Source organism: Rhea pennata, chromosome 14 (genome assembly GCF_028389875.1).
Source record: "Rhea pennata isolate bPtePen1 chromosome 14, bPtePen1.pri, whole genome shotgun sequence".
NCBI lineage: Eukaryota > Metazoa > Chordata > Aves > Rheiformes > Rheidae > Rhea > Rhea pennata.
The window spans coordinates 18,292,778-18,308,469 of NC_084676.1; the positions used below are offsets into that span (position 1 = coordinate 18,292,778).

The 15,692-nt window shown below is 42.7% G+C and overlaps 1 protein-coding gene across 14 annotated transcripts in view; it reads right to left on the minus strand.

Annotated features, from left to right (window-relative positions):
• Positions 1 to 1,438: 1,438 nt before the first annotated feature.
• The window catches only part of SLC25A48 (solute carrier family 25 member 48), a 30,337-nt gene continuing 16,083 nt past the window's right edge, over positions 1,439 to 15,692 (minus strand). For 7 of the 14 annotated variants that reach the window (XM_062587764.1, XM_062587763.1, XM_062587767.1 and 4 more), the window contains 5 exons: positions 3,591 to 3,710; positions 3,431 to 3,499; positions 3,304 to 3,330; positions 2,491 to 2,619; positions 1,439 to 1,682 (listed from right to left, as the gene is read on the minus strand). In XM_062587764.1, the coding sequence (XP_062443748.1) occupies positions 1,575 to 1,682; positions 2,491 to 2,619; positions 3,304 to 3,330; positions 3,431 to 3,499; positions 3,591 to 3,710 (453 nt within the window). In that variant the 3' untranslated portion in view covers positions 1,439 to 1,574. Of the gene's footprint in view, positions 1,683 to 2,490; positions 3,186 to 3,303; positions 3,331 to 3,430; positions 3,500 to 3,590; positions 4,707 to 9,772; positions 9,960 to 12,862; positions 14,865 to 15,423; positions 15,554 to 15,692 lie in introns of those variants that run through there. The other 7 variants (XM_062587776.1, XM_062587778.1, XM_062587770.1 and 4 more) reach the window with 6 other exon arrangements.

Genomic DNA, 15,692 nt, shown 5'->3' on the forward strand with positions numbered 1-15,692 from the left:
TTAGCATGGAAATGGTCTTTTGTATTTTAATATTTATTATCTTATTTTACCTCAACCAGGTGACAAATAAAGAAATGCATTTGTCTAATATGTATGGTAATTTTAACTGCCTTTATATAATTATATAAAAATGCATTTCCTGTAATCTCAGTCTTGTTTCATCATTATTAAACATGATCTAGATCTCCGGAAGTCCTTTCCAGTCTATATGCTTCTGTCATTACTGGTACGTCTCTCTTTTCCCCCACAACCATATTAATGAAAACCTTAAGAAGAGGAGTGTCATTGATGCCTGTTTCCATGCTTCTTTAGTTCCTAGAGCCATGTCCCTTCCATCAATACCACATTTCATGGTGAAAGAAGAAAGGGTATTACATAACCTATATCTGTCCTTGAAGTCTGAGAATCTAACATACTCCAATGGAGGTGGTGGAGAAATCACCTGCTTGGGTTTTTCCTTTGTGTGAAAAAGTCTAAGAAACTATTAGTAAGGCTGGAATACGTGGCTGATGATACAGTCTTGTCCTCTGACATGTTTTCTCCCCAGCAAGGTTCCCTTTTTGCCTGTTTTGTTTCTGTTGAGATGATCGGAGAGACAATATTGAAGCATACCCAAGCTCATTGCAATATAGAAATATCGCAAAGACAAGATGAAATACGTCCTGAGAAAGAAATGGGAGCCACAAGATGTTCCAAATAAATAAGCCCATTAAGAACTTCTGATTAACCTTGGGTATGTTCTTGTTTTTGTATATTAAGATATTCATGAGCTCTCCACTAATTAAAATTTGGAGGGAGAAGAAGAAAAGTGGCTTGGAGCAGGAAAATCTGCAGCCTTGCAGGAAAGAAGCTAGCAATTTACTAAGGGTGCACAGATTGTCAAAAAGTAAACCTAATGTAGAAAGAAAACACAGAGTTATTGTTTGAATCTGCAGTACACACATCTTTCTGTTATTACCCAGTGGTCAGAGTGAAACAAAAAGATGTTGTGAAAACATTCACATCTGCGAACAGAAGCCTTCTGTATCTTTACCAGCAAAACACTCGCCCACTCTGCTCTTTGAAAGCACATGTGCATTTTGCTGTAACATCTTTCAAGAGGGAAATTCATTGACTGGAGCTTTGCAGACACAGAAATGTTCTCGCGCGCGAATAGAGGATGTGCAAATCTTTCAGAGCGCTTCGATGCTACAGTGTCAGGAGCGTTTACAACCATAACTAATGCCAATGGCTGAATAAGTCCCAGGAGTTGGAAATACAATTTCAGCGCTACTATTTTTACCTTCTCCTTGCCTGGGCTCCTTCCTCCCAAATCTTAGCTGAAAAATCGGTCAAGCTTTGGTTTTGACCAATTTTTAATTATTTTGTACAGCTATGAAATAAGAACGTATATAATGTAAAGCATATACAATAAACTCTTGAATACTGTTGGAGTTCATGTAAATTATTTTTATTGATTTTTAGCAATTGTTAATTCTACCTTTTATATTTCATGTGCATAATAAATACAATAAATAATTTTCCCCTTTCCTGTTCTCATCTCAGAGTTTTGGGTTGGTAAAGCTTTTAGTTTTTCAAGCTGTATTTTTTTTGATCGCTTGATAGGTTTTCAGGATTTCAGTCAAGAACTGCTTCACATTTCCCTTGGTTTTGGACTGGCACTGATTACTGTGTGACAGGTGCTGTGATGGAAGAAAGCAGAAAGTTTGGGTTACTAAACATTTTATAAGGAACAAAGCATAGCACGTAGGGTTTAAAATATACGTTCCTTGGAGGTAATCAAGGATTTCAAATATGATTCCTAAAGAGCTGTTCCTTGAGTGGCAAGCGTGAGAGGGGCTGGCGGATGCGCGCGCTGTGAAACTGGATTGCAGCGCAGTCATAGCTCACGTCGCTTCGACTAGGCTGCTTCACTCAATTACACAACAGTTTTGCTCCGTGTAAAAATAAAAGGTGTTTCACTGCTTCAGAAGAGGCAACAGGGTGTAGAGGAGTTTTTGCCTTCCGAGCAGTGTCGCTAGGCTGAGGATGCTACCGGCGGCAGCGGTGTTTAGTGCCTAGGCATCCTTGAGGAAGCTGGAGCTCACGTGGGTCTAATGCTCTGTGGAAGGACATAAGCTGACTGCAGCCTGTGCCGAGCCCTGCCGCTGCTGCGCGCCTCCCCCGTGGTTTTACAGCAGCATTATTTAGTGTAGCAGCACCTTCTGAAAAAGGAAAATAGCAAAGCAATCTAAATGAAGCTCCTTTCCCAGCGTGCTGCTTGGAGACGGCAAAGGGCGCAGGGTGGGACAAGGCATCTCCCCGTTTCCTCGGGCAAGTTCAATAGCTTTCCACCTCCCCACGTGTGCTCCAATGTCCAGTCTGGCCTCTGCATATAAGAGGCATTAAAACACACCTGAACTTAATCAAACAACTACAAGTATTTAAGCTATGAAAAAGCCTCTCTTTTGTAAAAGATAAATATCTATAGAAAAATAAGAAATTTCTTACACCACAGAACTTTCTGTCCAGCTGGGTCTGGAAGGATTGATGAAGCCACTGAAGGATTTCCTTTGACTTGGTGTTGGTTTTCATCATGCGTTCAGTCCCTTCCACAAAGCATGACAACTCGTGGCCAGCCTGTCAAACAGAGAAGGTGTCAGAGAAAGCTGCCAAGCGGCCAGGATGCGTTTTGTACCCAGCTACCAAGGGAGAAGAAACGCGTATTCCTCAACAAGACAACACATCACAACAGAAGCGTAACATAGCCTGTGCTGTCGGGAGAACCGACGCGAGACCCGGGGGTGGCGTGAAGCGCCAGGGCGTCGCGTCTGCGGGCAGGAGTACCTGTCACAGCTCACGGAAAACCTCCCGCCGTAGGGCACGCTGTGGGCAGCGGCGTTTCTGCTAACGCTGCCTTCCCCCTCCCCGTTTGAGGAGAGGCACGCAGACGGAGCGGCGTGTGGAGGCACGGCGTCCCCGGGCCAGGTTTGCAAAGGGTTTCCTAACGGTGAAGCCAGGTCTCGGGGAGCTTCTCGACGCGTGCACCTGGAGCTGCAGATGTGCACATCAAGCCCACAGAGAGCTTCTGCCTAACTCGGGGCTTGGCTAATTCCACTGCTGGTGGAAGGACTTCCGCTTTTGCCCCTCAGGAGGGAAAACACCCAGCTCTGTTGTCAGTTATTGCTCACATGTGAAAAATCTTCCTCATAAGTGAAAGCAAAACTTACATGAGGAGCAGAATGAACAAGCTTCAGCAGAAGCAGAGACTACTTAACTTCTTTAACACTTACAGTAACTTAGAAAAACAGAGTGTTTACTTACCTCGGGAATAGAAAGACATAAACATGACTGAAAATGAAAAGAGTGAGCATTAAAATTCAGCACTGCTAACACTTAATACACAAATTGCTATTTAGTTTCGTGATATCCTCAAAGCTGATCTACTCACACTGGCAATAGGCTCCTTACATGGGCAATTTACAGAATTTTTATCCTGCACATTTTCAGCTTGCACATTCTGAAAGAATAACGGGATAAATCAGTATTTATTATCACATCATTTACAAGTATGCATTTTTACTGAATTAAGGTGCTAAAGAGCCACTTACAAGCAGATGATTTGTAAAGCGGATAATTTCGCTGACTTGGCAATTGTGCGCTTGCACAGAGAGCAGCAAACAAGAGAAGAGCACGTATGACAGCATGCTGGCATTCACCTGCACCTCGGTCTGATGGGTGACAGAAGAATAGGAGGACACTCCTTTTAATTGAGTCTGCACAAAATTCCCATTCTCATATGGAAAAACCCAATTATAAAACTGATACCAGGTGCCCACTATTTTTTCCCACTAGCTTGGCCAGCATTTTAGAAAAATCAAACGTGGAATTGAGTCACCTACTCTAGTGACTTTTCTTTAGTACTGTGGAAATTCACAAATGCTCCTCAGAAGTGATTAATTTGAACGTTATAATAGCACTCCCCAACAGGAAACAATGGTCAAAAATCTTCTACGAAAGCATTTTTTTTTTCAGTTGTGGGTTTTGTCTCTTGTGTTTGTGTAAATCGTGGTTCCATGAAAGCAAATAGACAATAAAGTTCAGCATTGCCAGAGTTCCTCAGAAGACAAAGTGATGCTTGACAAGCTCGCGCTCCCCTGGATGCAAAGCAAGACCTTTTGCAAAGAACGTTGCTGACGCTGCAGAACTCAGTTTCCCAGACCAAGGGAGACTGCCCAGTCTGGAGAAGTGTCTGGAGAAGCTGCCCGGCTGAATTACAGCTCCTGCACCTGGTGTACAATCCCGTAGTCCTTGATGCTGAGCTCACCAAGGCTGAATGTAAATGCACCAATACAAAGATACAGATCAGCCCTCCAAATGCTACAATGCAATGTGCTATTCCACTCTCTCGCTTTGAAGGAGAAAGAACTAGATGCAAAAATATTCCTAAGTGACCGAAACAATATTGGCTTGGAAATTCTGTCAGGTGAAGTCTCCAAATCAGATTAAACGACTGCTACAGGTTTCTGTGGCCCCAGAAGTTTTCTTTTTTCGAGTGGCAGTCACTGGCAGAATAAATGTTATCCCATCTGATTTCTTTCAGATGACCAGCTTCATCTTTTAACCTTTCCTTTCTTCTACTGTGCCTCAAAGCTCTCCTTTAAAAACTTCGACCTTTTGCTGGTCAGCCTGGCTGAAAGCTGAGTGGGCTCTTTCTGCAAACTGTCCTGCAAAGAGAGAACATCAGTTGCAATCTGCTTTCTTTTCTCTGGCATTTGCCTGTCGGTTGGGTATTTCTCCTCTGCTAGCTGCCTGCACTGAAAGGGGAAAAAAAGCTGCTCTGTCTTTTCTACCCCTGCCAGCACTGCACACCTTCTCCGGGCTGGGGTGGATTCTTCATGCCTGTTCCGTAACGTTCTTCCTTAGGTGGTTTTGCATGGGAAGTGTACATCCCATTAGGCAGATACAGCTCTCAAACAGGCCCAGAGGAACAGCTGGCTAAAGCCAGATGTCCTCCCTTGGCAAGCTAAAGCTGGCAGCAGTGCACTAGTGTTTGACTGGAGCAGGATGCATGCAAGAGCGTATTGCAGGGATGGGTGGTGTTCACGAGCCAGGCAATGGCATCTGTCAAGGCATCTGGCTTTCTGAGAACAGCTAAAATCATTGGTTTGTGATCCAGAGTATGTGATGCCTTGCAATGCAGTAAAGAGGCTTCTCTGACAGGTAGGTATCGCTTGAGGAAAGAGCTTTTGGCTCACACAAAGCAACATTTCCTGTTTCCTAGGCCAGCACAACCCCATGGCAGGAGCTAGAACTGTTGGATTGAAGCATCTATCCCATCACAAAATAAGGGGTGTGTAACACTTGTGGGACAGTTCTCAGATGGCTGAAGAAGCAATTTTACCATGGTTTTAAAGAGCAGAATTCACAAGCATCTTTGATTCAGCCAAGCTTGTGTAAGGGACATTGTAAGAAGCCATGGGGAGAGTGGGGCAGGGCTCCAAGAGTGTCTGGTTCATTCTTGTTTTCAAGGAAAGTGTGTCCATTAGAAGTAAAATTTTGCCTAGTAGCTGGTAGGCTGTATTGTTGCAAGAATTTTACAAAAATGGGATAATACAGTTCACTGATGGACCTCTTCTCTTTAGGAATAAAGTTGCAATATAGTTGCTATGCTCTGTAAGTGAAAATAATTGGTAGCATAAACTACACAAGAGGTACATAGTTAAGCCCTTCCATACATGAGATGTAGTTATATTCCCCAGGCAGCCAATAGACCAGATCTGATATATTAAACATTTCATCACAGAATTAAAAAGGCCAAGCCCAAATCACCAGTCATCTGCGAGTGTATGAGCAAACTTGATTTTGCATCTGTTAACTTCTTCCTGTGCTACAGCCCAAAAGGACAAGAGCTGTATTTTTCTTACCAGTTCAGAATCAAAGTGGTAGAACTTGCAAGGAACGAAAGGAAATGGCCTAGGTGAGTGCTCTTGATCTGGCAGTTGGGAAACCTACAATATTTTGGAAAACAGAGAACTGCTCCTTGCAATGTGAAGCAAAAAAACAAAATTGTTTTTTCCTGTCTTTAGGCTGGAGTGTTAATTTTATTAAGAACGTTTGCTATTAGGCTCAATAACCCCTTCTGCTTGCCATTTCTCTGCGAGTTTGTCCATACACACTTCATTAGACCTAATGCAGTCTCTACTCTTGAAACCTCCACGCAGTGGGGAGGATAAAAGGCAGCATTTTCTTTGAATTTGTTTGTTGCCAGATGAAATTGGGTTCCCAGTTCTCATTGACAAAAAATGCCATAATTAAGAGAAAATGAGCAGTGTGATCGTGAGAAAGATCTGGGATAAGGGTTAAGAGTGGTAATCTCGGCCTGAGAGGAAAACTGTCCTTCCCTTCATCCCATTTAAAGTAAGTAAAGAAGAAATATCATCGTGAGCTGCTAAGCGAGCCTTGTGATTCCACCCTGGAGTCTGCAGCTGCTGGCGGTGCCAGTGCTATCTCCATATCTTTTCATCTCCATTTAATTGCTTAGTGAGATGCTTCTTGCACTGTTGTTCCTCCAAGGTAAATAGGCTCCTAGAGAAGCTGTCTTATATTCACAGTGAATTAGAAATCACCAGCAGTCACACAGGCACAGAAACTAACTTTCCATTTATTGATTACAGCAGTAGTGGATTAGGCACATGACTAAGTGGCACTGGTTGTATGGCCTCTCTTGAGAGTTTAGGCTCTACTGCAGCATTAAAAGGCTGATCAAAGTCCATGGAAATCAGTGCAAGTCTTTTTAATGATTACAATTGATTTTCAGTTACATCCTGAAGAGTTACTACCTTTCTTACTTTTATAAATTGTTTTAATTAATTTTATTTTGAAAGTCTTCGAATTTCTGATGTTAGAATAATGTGGTAGAAACTTGGGCTAAATTAAAGATTTATAATGATAAATGTTTTTCTACTGAATCTTTAAATGGGGCCTTGGGGATGAGTAGTTTATGCTGCTCGAGATTTTTTGCTTGACTGTAGAGAAGAGTTATGGTTTGTTGTTCTATTAAGGACTTTGGGCTGGATTCTGATCTTTCAGCTTTTTATCTTCTTGCATTAATAGAATCTCATCTTAGATGAATCAGCAAGTATCAGCATTAAATGCAGTGACTTAAAATAAAACTACTTTTCCCTTTTATCTGCCACTCCAGCAAAAAAACAAGCTTTTTTATATATAATCTTTAAACAGTTTTGATATTTTAAAAGTCTTAATTTTAATGACCACCTATGACAACATATTTTCATAAATATGTTGCAATTTGTGTGTTAAATAAAAATCAGCAGATTATATTTAGTTGTCATTTTCAGGTACCTGATCTCCCCATGTTTCCTCTCTCTTAATCTCTCTGTGAGCAAACAGAGCAAAGTGTAGAGGTGAAATAGAGGTTTTTGGACTGCCACTCAAAAAGCTAGAACAAATTCATCATAGCTAAAATCCTAACTTCAGACTGCATCAGGTAGGAAGGCGACTGTTTCAACCCACATCCCTCCAAGGCCATAAAACCGCAGACTACGAGCCTCGAAAGGCCTCTTGCCAAAGCGTGCAGCCGCTGAGGTTAAGCCTGACGCTTTCCTTTCTGAAGCTTTTTGTTTTCCTTCAAGCTTTGTGGCTGGGAAAATCTCAAATTCCCCACGTACTCCAGGATGTCATCAGTAAGCAGCCGAAGGCGAGGCCAGGGCAGAGAGCTCCCTACGCTGGCCGGGCTGCCAGAGCCAAGCCATCACCAGCCCGCTGTGCCAGCTTAACCTTCAACTTGCAACTCAATGCCGGACAAAATTGTAAGATTTCAGCCCAGAACAGCTATTCGGAAAAGGTGAACACAGAAAACTCAAGTATATTGCTGTGGTCTTCTACGGGCAGCTCCCTCTGGCTCCTTTGGAAATCCTCATCTAATGTCCCATACGTTTCTGGTTTATATGTAAGTATTTACACATGTATTCTCTTCTAATGCCTGCTGACTGAAAATGCCTCCCAAATTTCATTGCAAGTGAAACTTCCAAGTCAATATTTTAGCCTGTATTGGGGATAGTCAGCATAGATGTCGGTCTCAAGAGAGACTCTGCAGCTCACTGTAGTGTTTCCAAGAAACTCTCTATAATTTCTTTATGTAGAAAAAATGATTCCCTGCAGATGAAAACCAAAGATAATATACAGTTTGGTTTAAGCTTGCTGGGTACACTTACCAAGACGCAACAGCTTGCAAAAATCACACATGAAAAGATGCTCTTAATAGTTTGATTTTCCAGAGATAAGATGGAGGGTTTTTTTTTTTTTTTTTTTTTTTTTTTTTTGTGTGTGTGCTTTCCTTTTAAGTAGAGATGACATATACTACGGTAGAAATAAAGGAAAATAGAGTCATGCTAATTCTTCCACAAAAGCCTGAACAAGCGTAGTAACATTGCCTATGATACAGAGATGTAAAACCCAGATGAGCTCGGGGAAGACTCCAAGCGCTGGCTGTGGCCCATGGAAGGGGGCAGCAGCCCTTCCCGGGAGCCCACGCATGGGCTACAGGACTGGCTGAGGGCTCGCATCAGCGTCTGGAGGCAACAGAGCCCTGTTATTTTTGGGGGGGCTTTAGTCAATTTGAAACCTTTTAAACTAAATAAGCAGAACAATGAGTAGTGCTCAGGAAATAAGTGAAGTAAGGGAAATGGGGTTTTCTGGAGAAATAGTGAAAATAAAAGAAACATTTGCCAGTATTTTCAGCTATCGGGAGAGAGAGCAGAAGCCCCGGGAAGGCGGCTCGGCTGGCTGGTTCTGCTGAGCCGCCCCAAAAGGCGCCCAAGCGAAAACTGATGCTTGTGAGCCGCTGCTGCAGCACACGGGACAGGACTGGGGCCATCGTCCCAGCATTGTCCGTCACGGACACCAAGGGTGAGTGCAAGGGCAAACACAAGTTGACCAACCAGCTCCACAGGGAGCTGCAGAACAGCTTCGCCAGCATGAATTTCCATGCTGGACGCTTTCACCATGCAAAAATAACTTTGAGAAGAAGCTCCAGGGGCACCAATCTTCTGGAGAATTACTCTATTTTGAACTGAGCCCCCTGTGTGGAATTAGCAGGGAAGAAGGATAGACAGCATTTCTTCTGGGAACAGCCCAGAATGATGGCCTTCCAACCTACAGGCGCTGGCTCCCAATCTCTGCAGGACTTCAAAAACTGAAGCATTTGCAATTTACAGCTGCAGCTGGCAGATACTGCAATTTGCTATAGCTGGCAGAGATTGCAATTTGCTGACCTGGCTGCTGCTGTTCCCAGCCTGCAGTGAGATCAGTGGTGGGTAACTGTGAGCCTAGGGAGCAAATACCTTGGAGCACGTCTGAGAGGGACCTTCAGAGCTATGCATTGTCCCTGTTTCATGCAATAGTATGGTCATCGGAGCTTTCTAGGATTTTCTAGCAGGGGAGTAAAGCTTTCCATGCTGCAGTAATGTTTAGCAACAGCTGAGGCATCTAACAGCATGAAGCCCGGAAAACAATATGCCAGCTGTACTAGCTTTGTACATGTTGCAAGTGCACCTCACGCCCAACAGTCTCCAGAAATAAGCAGAGGAAAGCAGGCACTGGCAGCAAAGCTCATCAATTCCCTTATCTTTTCTGACTTTTCCTGATTCCATTTTGAGCATTACTAACATATTCTGTCCTCACTTCAGGATCCCCTTTTGTGGGTCTAACTGCTTTCATACCATGAAAGATAAACATTACTGAATAGCTCTCATAGCAGAAGTCCACTCACCCTTCCTTGTTCCTCCTGCTGAGAGATGACCCAGGGTTCTGGATTTTGCCCTCAGAGCAGCATTCAGCAGAAGGACGAATGCACAGGACAGACAGCACAAAGCACTTACTCCATGGCTGCAGTGGCTGAACCCACTAAGCAGCTTGATTCCACACTGGAACCCTTTAAAAACCTGTTTGATGGAAAGCTGTTTGATGGAAATGCAGCAATCAGAATTAGTAGAGTGAGCACAGATATTACTTCACATCTAGTTGCATGAGTAAGAATAGGCTGGCCTTCTTCCAAAGGAGTTGGCAGGATCTGCAGGTTATGGCTAAAGTAGGCCATGTGAATGATAAAATGCTTTGAAATCTGGGGATGTAGACTATGAACTGGTCCAGTCCATGAAGAGGATCTATTCAAGTCCTGAGGTTCTTGCGCCAGATGAGGTCCTAGTAGGTGCTAGTCTTAAAGCACTGGGTGGTTGTGGCAGGACAATCTCTTAGCCTGTGCTTTTTCAATTGCAAATTCCTTGTTTTCTCAAAACCTTTTTACTGTAGGTAACCTGGGAGTATTCATTGCTTTCTCTATAATTAAAGAGATTTTCATATTCCTGTCAGAGAGTTGGTCATCTACAGTCCAGTAGACCTGGTGTTCCTCCTATACTATCAAAAAATTATGGATTTAGTCAATGCTTTATATCTTGCAGTGTAAACCTCATATAGGAATGCTGAGACCTCCTTAAAAAGATATTCTCCTTCTGCTGTATGTATGGCACTTAACAGGTTGTTTCAGTAATGTCTGCCTGTAGTGCTGTAGTGGAATGGATAGTTTAGTAAAACTGCTTTGGAAATTACTGTAAGTAAGTGCTTAAATTTTCCCTCATTGTATGGCTTAATTACCTTTGCAATCTACCTCCGGAAGGATACTCTGCGTGTTATTCATCCAAGTTGGTAATTATCAGTGAGTGTTGCTATAGCTGTATTTAGAGAAAGAAAATGTCTTTAAAGAAAATAAACTATTCCTATTTAATTTATATTAAATTTAGCTGCTTGAACTTCCTATTTCTCTCCTTGGATGTCACCATTTCTTCTGACTATACACTTTAATTTTTTTTTTTCATGGATACAAGACATGCATTGGCTTTCTTGGCTTACATTAATGTAGGGGTTTAGGAGAGAAATCACCACCATAACATCTTGTTGCTTCCTATACTACAAAATAAAGAACTTTAGACAAACTGAGGACATGCGTTATGTTTAGTGGCTGAAAAGAGTGCCTGCTCCTACGTCACTGATTACAATTAAAAAAAAAGAGAGAAATTCAGATGGGGACTGTGATCTCATCTGCCCCCGCAGTGTGAACACACCACATAGGGCCTAGGAGGGTCTCCCTAGATGTGAGAAAATCTGTCTGGCTCAGAGCCATCCCAGCCAGGGTTTTAGACGTGCTAAAAACTACGGGAGCCACATTCCTATCTGAGCTGTGAGCTGCAGGCCAGGCTTAATCTCTGGCCAGGCTTATCTTTAATACAGGCTTCACATTCAACGATGGTTTCTTTGAATTCAGTTTGCATGGTGCTAGAGAACATGCCACTGGCAGCAGATCAGTGTGGCCACGACGCTTTATGGCCTTTATGCCAAATTACATTGACAGAGGGGACTTTAGTGAAATCCAGGGACAAAAATACCAATACATGAAATTAGTGCCCCATGCAAGGGATTTGGAACAGTTGACTAAGTATGACTGTTTGCCTGCCAGGTAAGGCATTGCTTTAAAATCAAATCAACAGGCCCCTTAAGAGGATTCCTTAGAGACACTAATTTCTATTGATAGAAAATAATAATATCTCTGAAAAATAATGTGTTTGATAGATTGAAAAAAAAGGCATTACAAGACACAGCTGTGTCAAGTTTCTCTGAGCACAAGTTTCAGTTGCCATCCTTCATGTTCTTCCAGCTGTGGGACTGCCCCAGCTGCGGGGTTCATCCTACCCTCTCTTCTGAGCTCCGGTCCCAGGCACCAGCCAGTCAGCACCCTGGGGTGCAGGTATGAGGTCCCAAGGCTCAAGAGGCTCCCAGGAAAGACATGCGCATGAGCTGAGTCTTAGCTAAAACCACCTCTTCTACCATTACCCAATCCCTGACACCACGGACCGACCGCATGCACCCGCCTGCCATTGAATCTCTCTCTCTCAATGGCACTTACTACTTTACCTATTTACAGTTTATAAGCAAGATTAAATTGGGATCTATTAAGATCCATCACAGTGATGGGTTCACCCACACCATAAAGTGCTATTCTGCAAATTCTGCTCCAAGCCTGTCTCAACACTGCTGGTTTGGGGCAAGAGTCAAACCAGACCTCCGTGTGGCTGTCAGGACTTCTGTCACTCAACAAGTCTGAACAGCAAGGCAGAGCAAAACTCCTGCATCAGCCCAGTGTTGCTTTGCCTTATTGGTAGATTCTCTACAGACGTTAGCCTCGTGAGGGAGTCATCAGCTGGCCTGCTGAGAGCTGTGGTTGTGCCAGCCAGGGCATGCCTCCAGCACTTCCAGGGCAAGGAGGTGACAGACAAGGCCAGGTCACTCTGAAATTACTCTGGGTCACATACTCTCGCCTCCGTGTTTGCCCTTAGGGCGCTCTGGTCCACCCCATGATGAGGGCTCTTCCATTAGGAGGGAAACGTGGGTGCATTTGGCAGCAAATCTGGACTTGACAGGTGAATGGAGCAAGAGAGAAAGGTGTTCTGGTAGCTTGAGCAATCAATGCCGGTGTGCTTCACACGGACTTTCTCTCCCTGTCCTTGCTGTGGATGAGGATGCCATCGTGTGGCCAAATCTTTTTACTCACTTTCCATTTTATTTTCCTCTAGTTATATTAAAAGCTTCTCTCCCCTGCTCTCCTTCAACACTAGCTGATGCGTGGCTCTGTCTGAGAGCTCCTTCTAGCAGGCATCCATTACATCAGTTTTGCCTGAATGAATCTTGGGGATCTATCTCAAAATTGGTTTCATTGTACGGAGAAAATCAGAAAAAAATATCATACAACTCTGACATGGGCTGTACACACAGATGGGCACTGAAAACACAGAACCTAAGGGCAGTATAATTCAGCTCATTGCAAACCTCATCATTTTAATTCATTCATAGTCCATTTTACATAAAGTAGTCAGCTGAAGCAGTTTATTTGCACTGAAGAAGCAGTTTTTCCAAGTATTATCCCTGGAGTCATATGATATTACACACCTAGAGAACACATTATGTGTATGTATTAAAATAGGTAACATGGAAAGAATGACTTTTAAAATATGGCCAAAAAAAAATATTTGTGTGAAGGCTCATCAATTTTATACATATTATTTATTAAAAACAGTTTCTCTTGTTCTTGCCAAGCTCAAAGGCACTATGTGAACCTCCTACCCTACAAGTCCTGAGATGAAGCAACACAAACTTTTTTTCTACCACTCTTTAGGTCCTGTTTGGGGGGAAGCAGGGGTTAATCTGGGCCCCAACAGAGAGTTATGCGTACTGTTACAGGAGACCAGGGCACCCATTTCTGAATACTGCTCTAGACCCAACTTTTCAGGCACTGTTTGCTGGGATTTGGGAGTCTTCAAGTCTCTTGTCCACAGTTACTGTTCCTCCATTCCTTGAGGGACAAGGATGTAGGAGTTGCTCTTTCCTTTTCCTCCTTTTACGGAACAGAGCTGAATGGCTACTCCAGATGTCTCCAGAAACTTTTATTGAGGGCATCTACTAAAACTGCCATTGTTGGGCTTCTTTCCCAGAGCTTCTCCAGAGGAAAATGGTGAGATCTGTGTGTTTTCCACAAGACAGCATTGTCCCAAATTCTTCTGCGGTGCACTTCCCTCAGCACCGGAGGCTATTACCTGCGACTTCTCCTGCGAGTGCCACCAGAGACTAGTCCCAGCAGAGCTGGTTCTCCTGCTTTTGGCATCAGAAGCCCCATGCTTAAAAAATAAAGCATGGAGATTTTTAACAGCGTAAACAGAAATAGTCATGATAATGCAAGATCTTGAGAGTAAATGAAAGACTGAGGTAGACCAAAAAAGACCTGGTTCTGCCCCTACGGGTAGTCCTATGGGTAGGACTGCAACAAAGAGCTGCAGGTCTGAAGCTGGCCCATACATTTTGCAGCATATAACGTGAGATAAAATCTGCATCCCTTAAAGAGGCTTCATTAGGCAGTGGCCTTTTAAGGCTGCAAGGTGATGCTTGCAGGATTTGGCTTTTGCCAAGATGGACTATCAGATCAGAGAAATCAGACTGTCTAAAGAGATTCTAGGAAGTCACTGGAAGTCTACAAAGCAAGTTAAGTAAATTAATGGGCTTCTCTCTGTATAAAATACAGACTTGTTTTATTGTTTCCTGAGGAAGAAGGAGCAGCTTAGTCTCCACATTTAACATCCTCTTGTTTTCTCAATTTAATTTGCAGCTTGGATAACAAACTGTAGTTGTTGAAGCCCTCTACATCTTTTAATGTGTTAAGTTGTGCCAAACCGTATGGAGAGTTTTGTGATGTAAAACAAAAGTATTCATTCATAAGGGTAGTCATCCATTTCTTTGATCCTGAAATCAAGCTAGGATTTGGTAGAAATCCAGAGCTTCCTACATGAAAAGTTCCCCTGCCCCCAGCATGCTTCCCCCTTTCCTTTCTAGGGCGGGAGATCCCTGTTTACAAAAGAAGTCAAACACTATATGCACTTCTTCAGTTGATGTCAGGTGGCTTGTTTTTAAATATATATCACCCTTCTGTGTAAAGAAAGCAAGTTTTTCCATTGGCTCAGTGGAAACATTATCATTGGCAAAAAAGCCCAATGCAGTCATAGTAATTATTAAGGTGCTTTTAGAGAATCGAGTGAAAAAGATTTCAAAAGCAAACTGGATTTGGATTTCGCTGGTGCAGGTTTGGAGCTCTCCAGTGGCCAAGTCCACAGCAGAACAGAAAGTGCAGTTCATAAGCTGAAGGTTTCTGTGGCGACAGGATTCTTAGGTCATATCGCGTGCTGGTAGCAGTGAGGCCCTCACCAATACCACACTGCTGATTTGGCCCAGGAAGGTAGCAGCCTGGTCAGGTCTTCTTAGCTACACTTGTGAAATAAGAAAGAAGGAGGTTTATAAAGCCCCACAGAAAACAGCAAAGACTGCCAAGAATAATTTTGAGCATTTAACTTCTAAAAAAGTTTCTGTAATCAAATATCTTTAATGTTACTCCTTTATACAATCCTAGTTTTATGAAGGAAAGAGTTGATAGTCAGGATTCTTTGATTAGGGTTTAATTTCGGGGCTTTGTGGATGGATCTATGAAGGAAAGTATAAAGTGCACAGACTTTAATGAGAACAATATTTCAAAAATTATGAAATGGTAGAGAATATTCTCCTTTCATATTTTCATTTCTGATGCACACTAATCAAGAAAATCACAACAATCAGAATGACTGAAATGAAATTCCAGAAGATATTGAAACCTAGAATTTTGGCAGCTCAGCTATCTACACCAAATCCCACAGATCAAAATTTGAAACGTGTTTGACACTAGAAGTTTAGGTTCCCAGGTATCAGGTTTCCCTCTGACTTTCAGAAGATCTGTACAATTGCAAGGCTTATTTTTCTAATTTTAATAATGCTAGAGGGTCTCTATGCGCTGACCTGGATGTTAAGGATTGGTCTCAGTTTGGTCTCTTTTCATTGCTTTGAGAGAAAGTTCATAGCCAAGAAACATGGCTGAACTCGTTGGAAATCCTCGCACTGCATTGACTGTGATGCCCCTGAAAAAGACCTGTTGGGGATGGAAAATGGTTAGAGCATAGGAATATACTAGCTATTTTAAGAAGAAGAAAACATTGAACTAAATCATGATGGAATTTTGAAGAAAACCGTGGCTTGCTTAGGAGATGCTCTCTCACTGCTAATCTTTG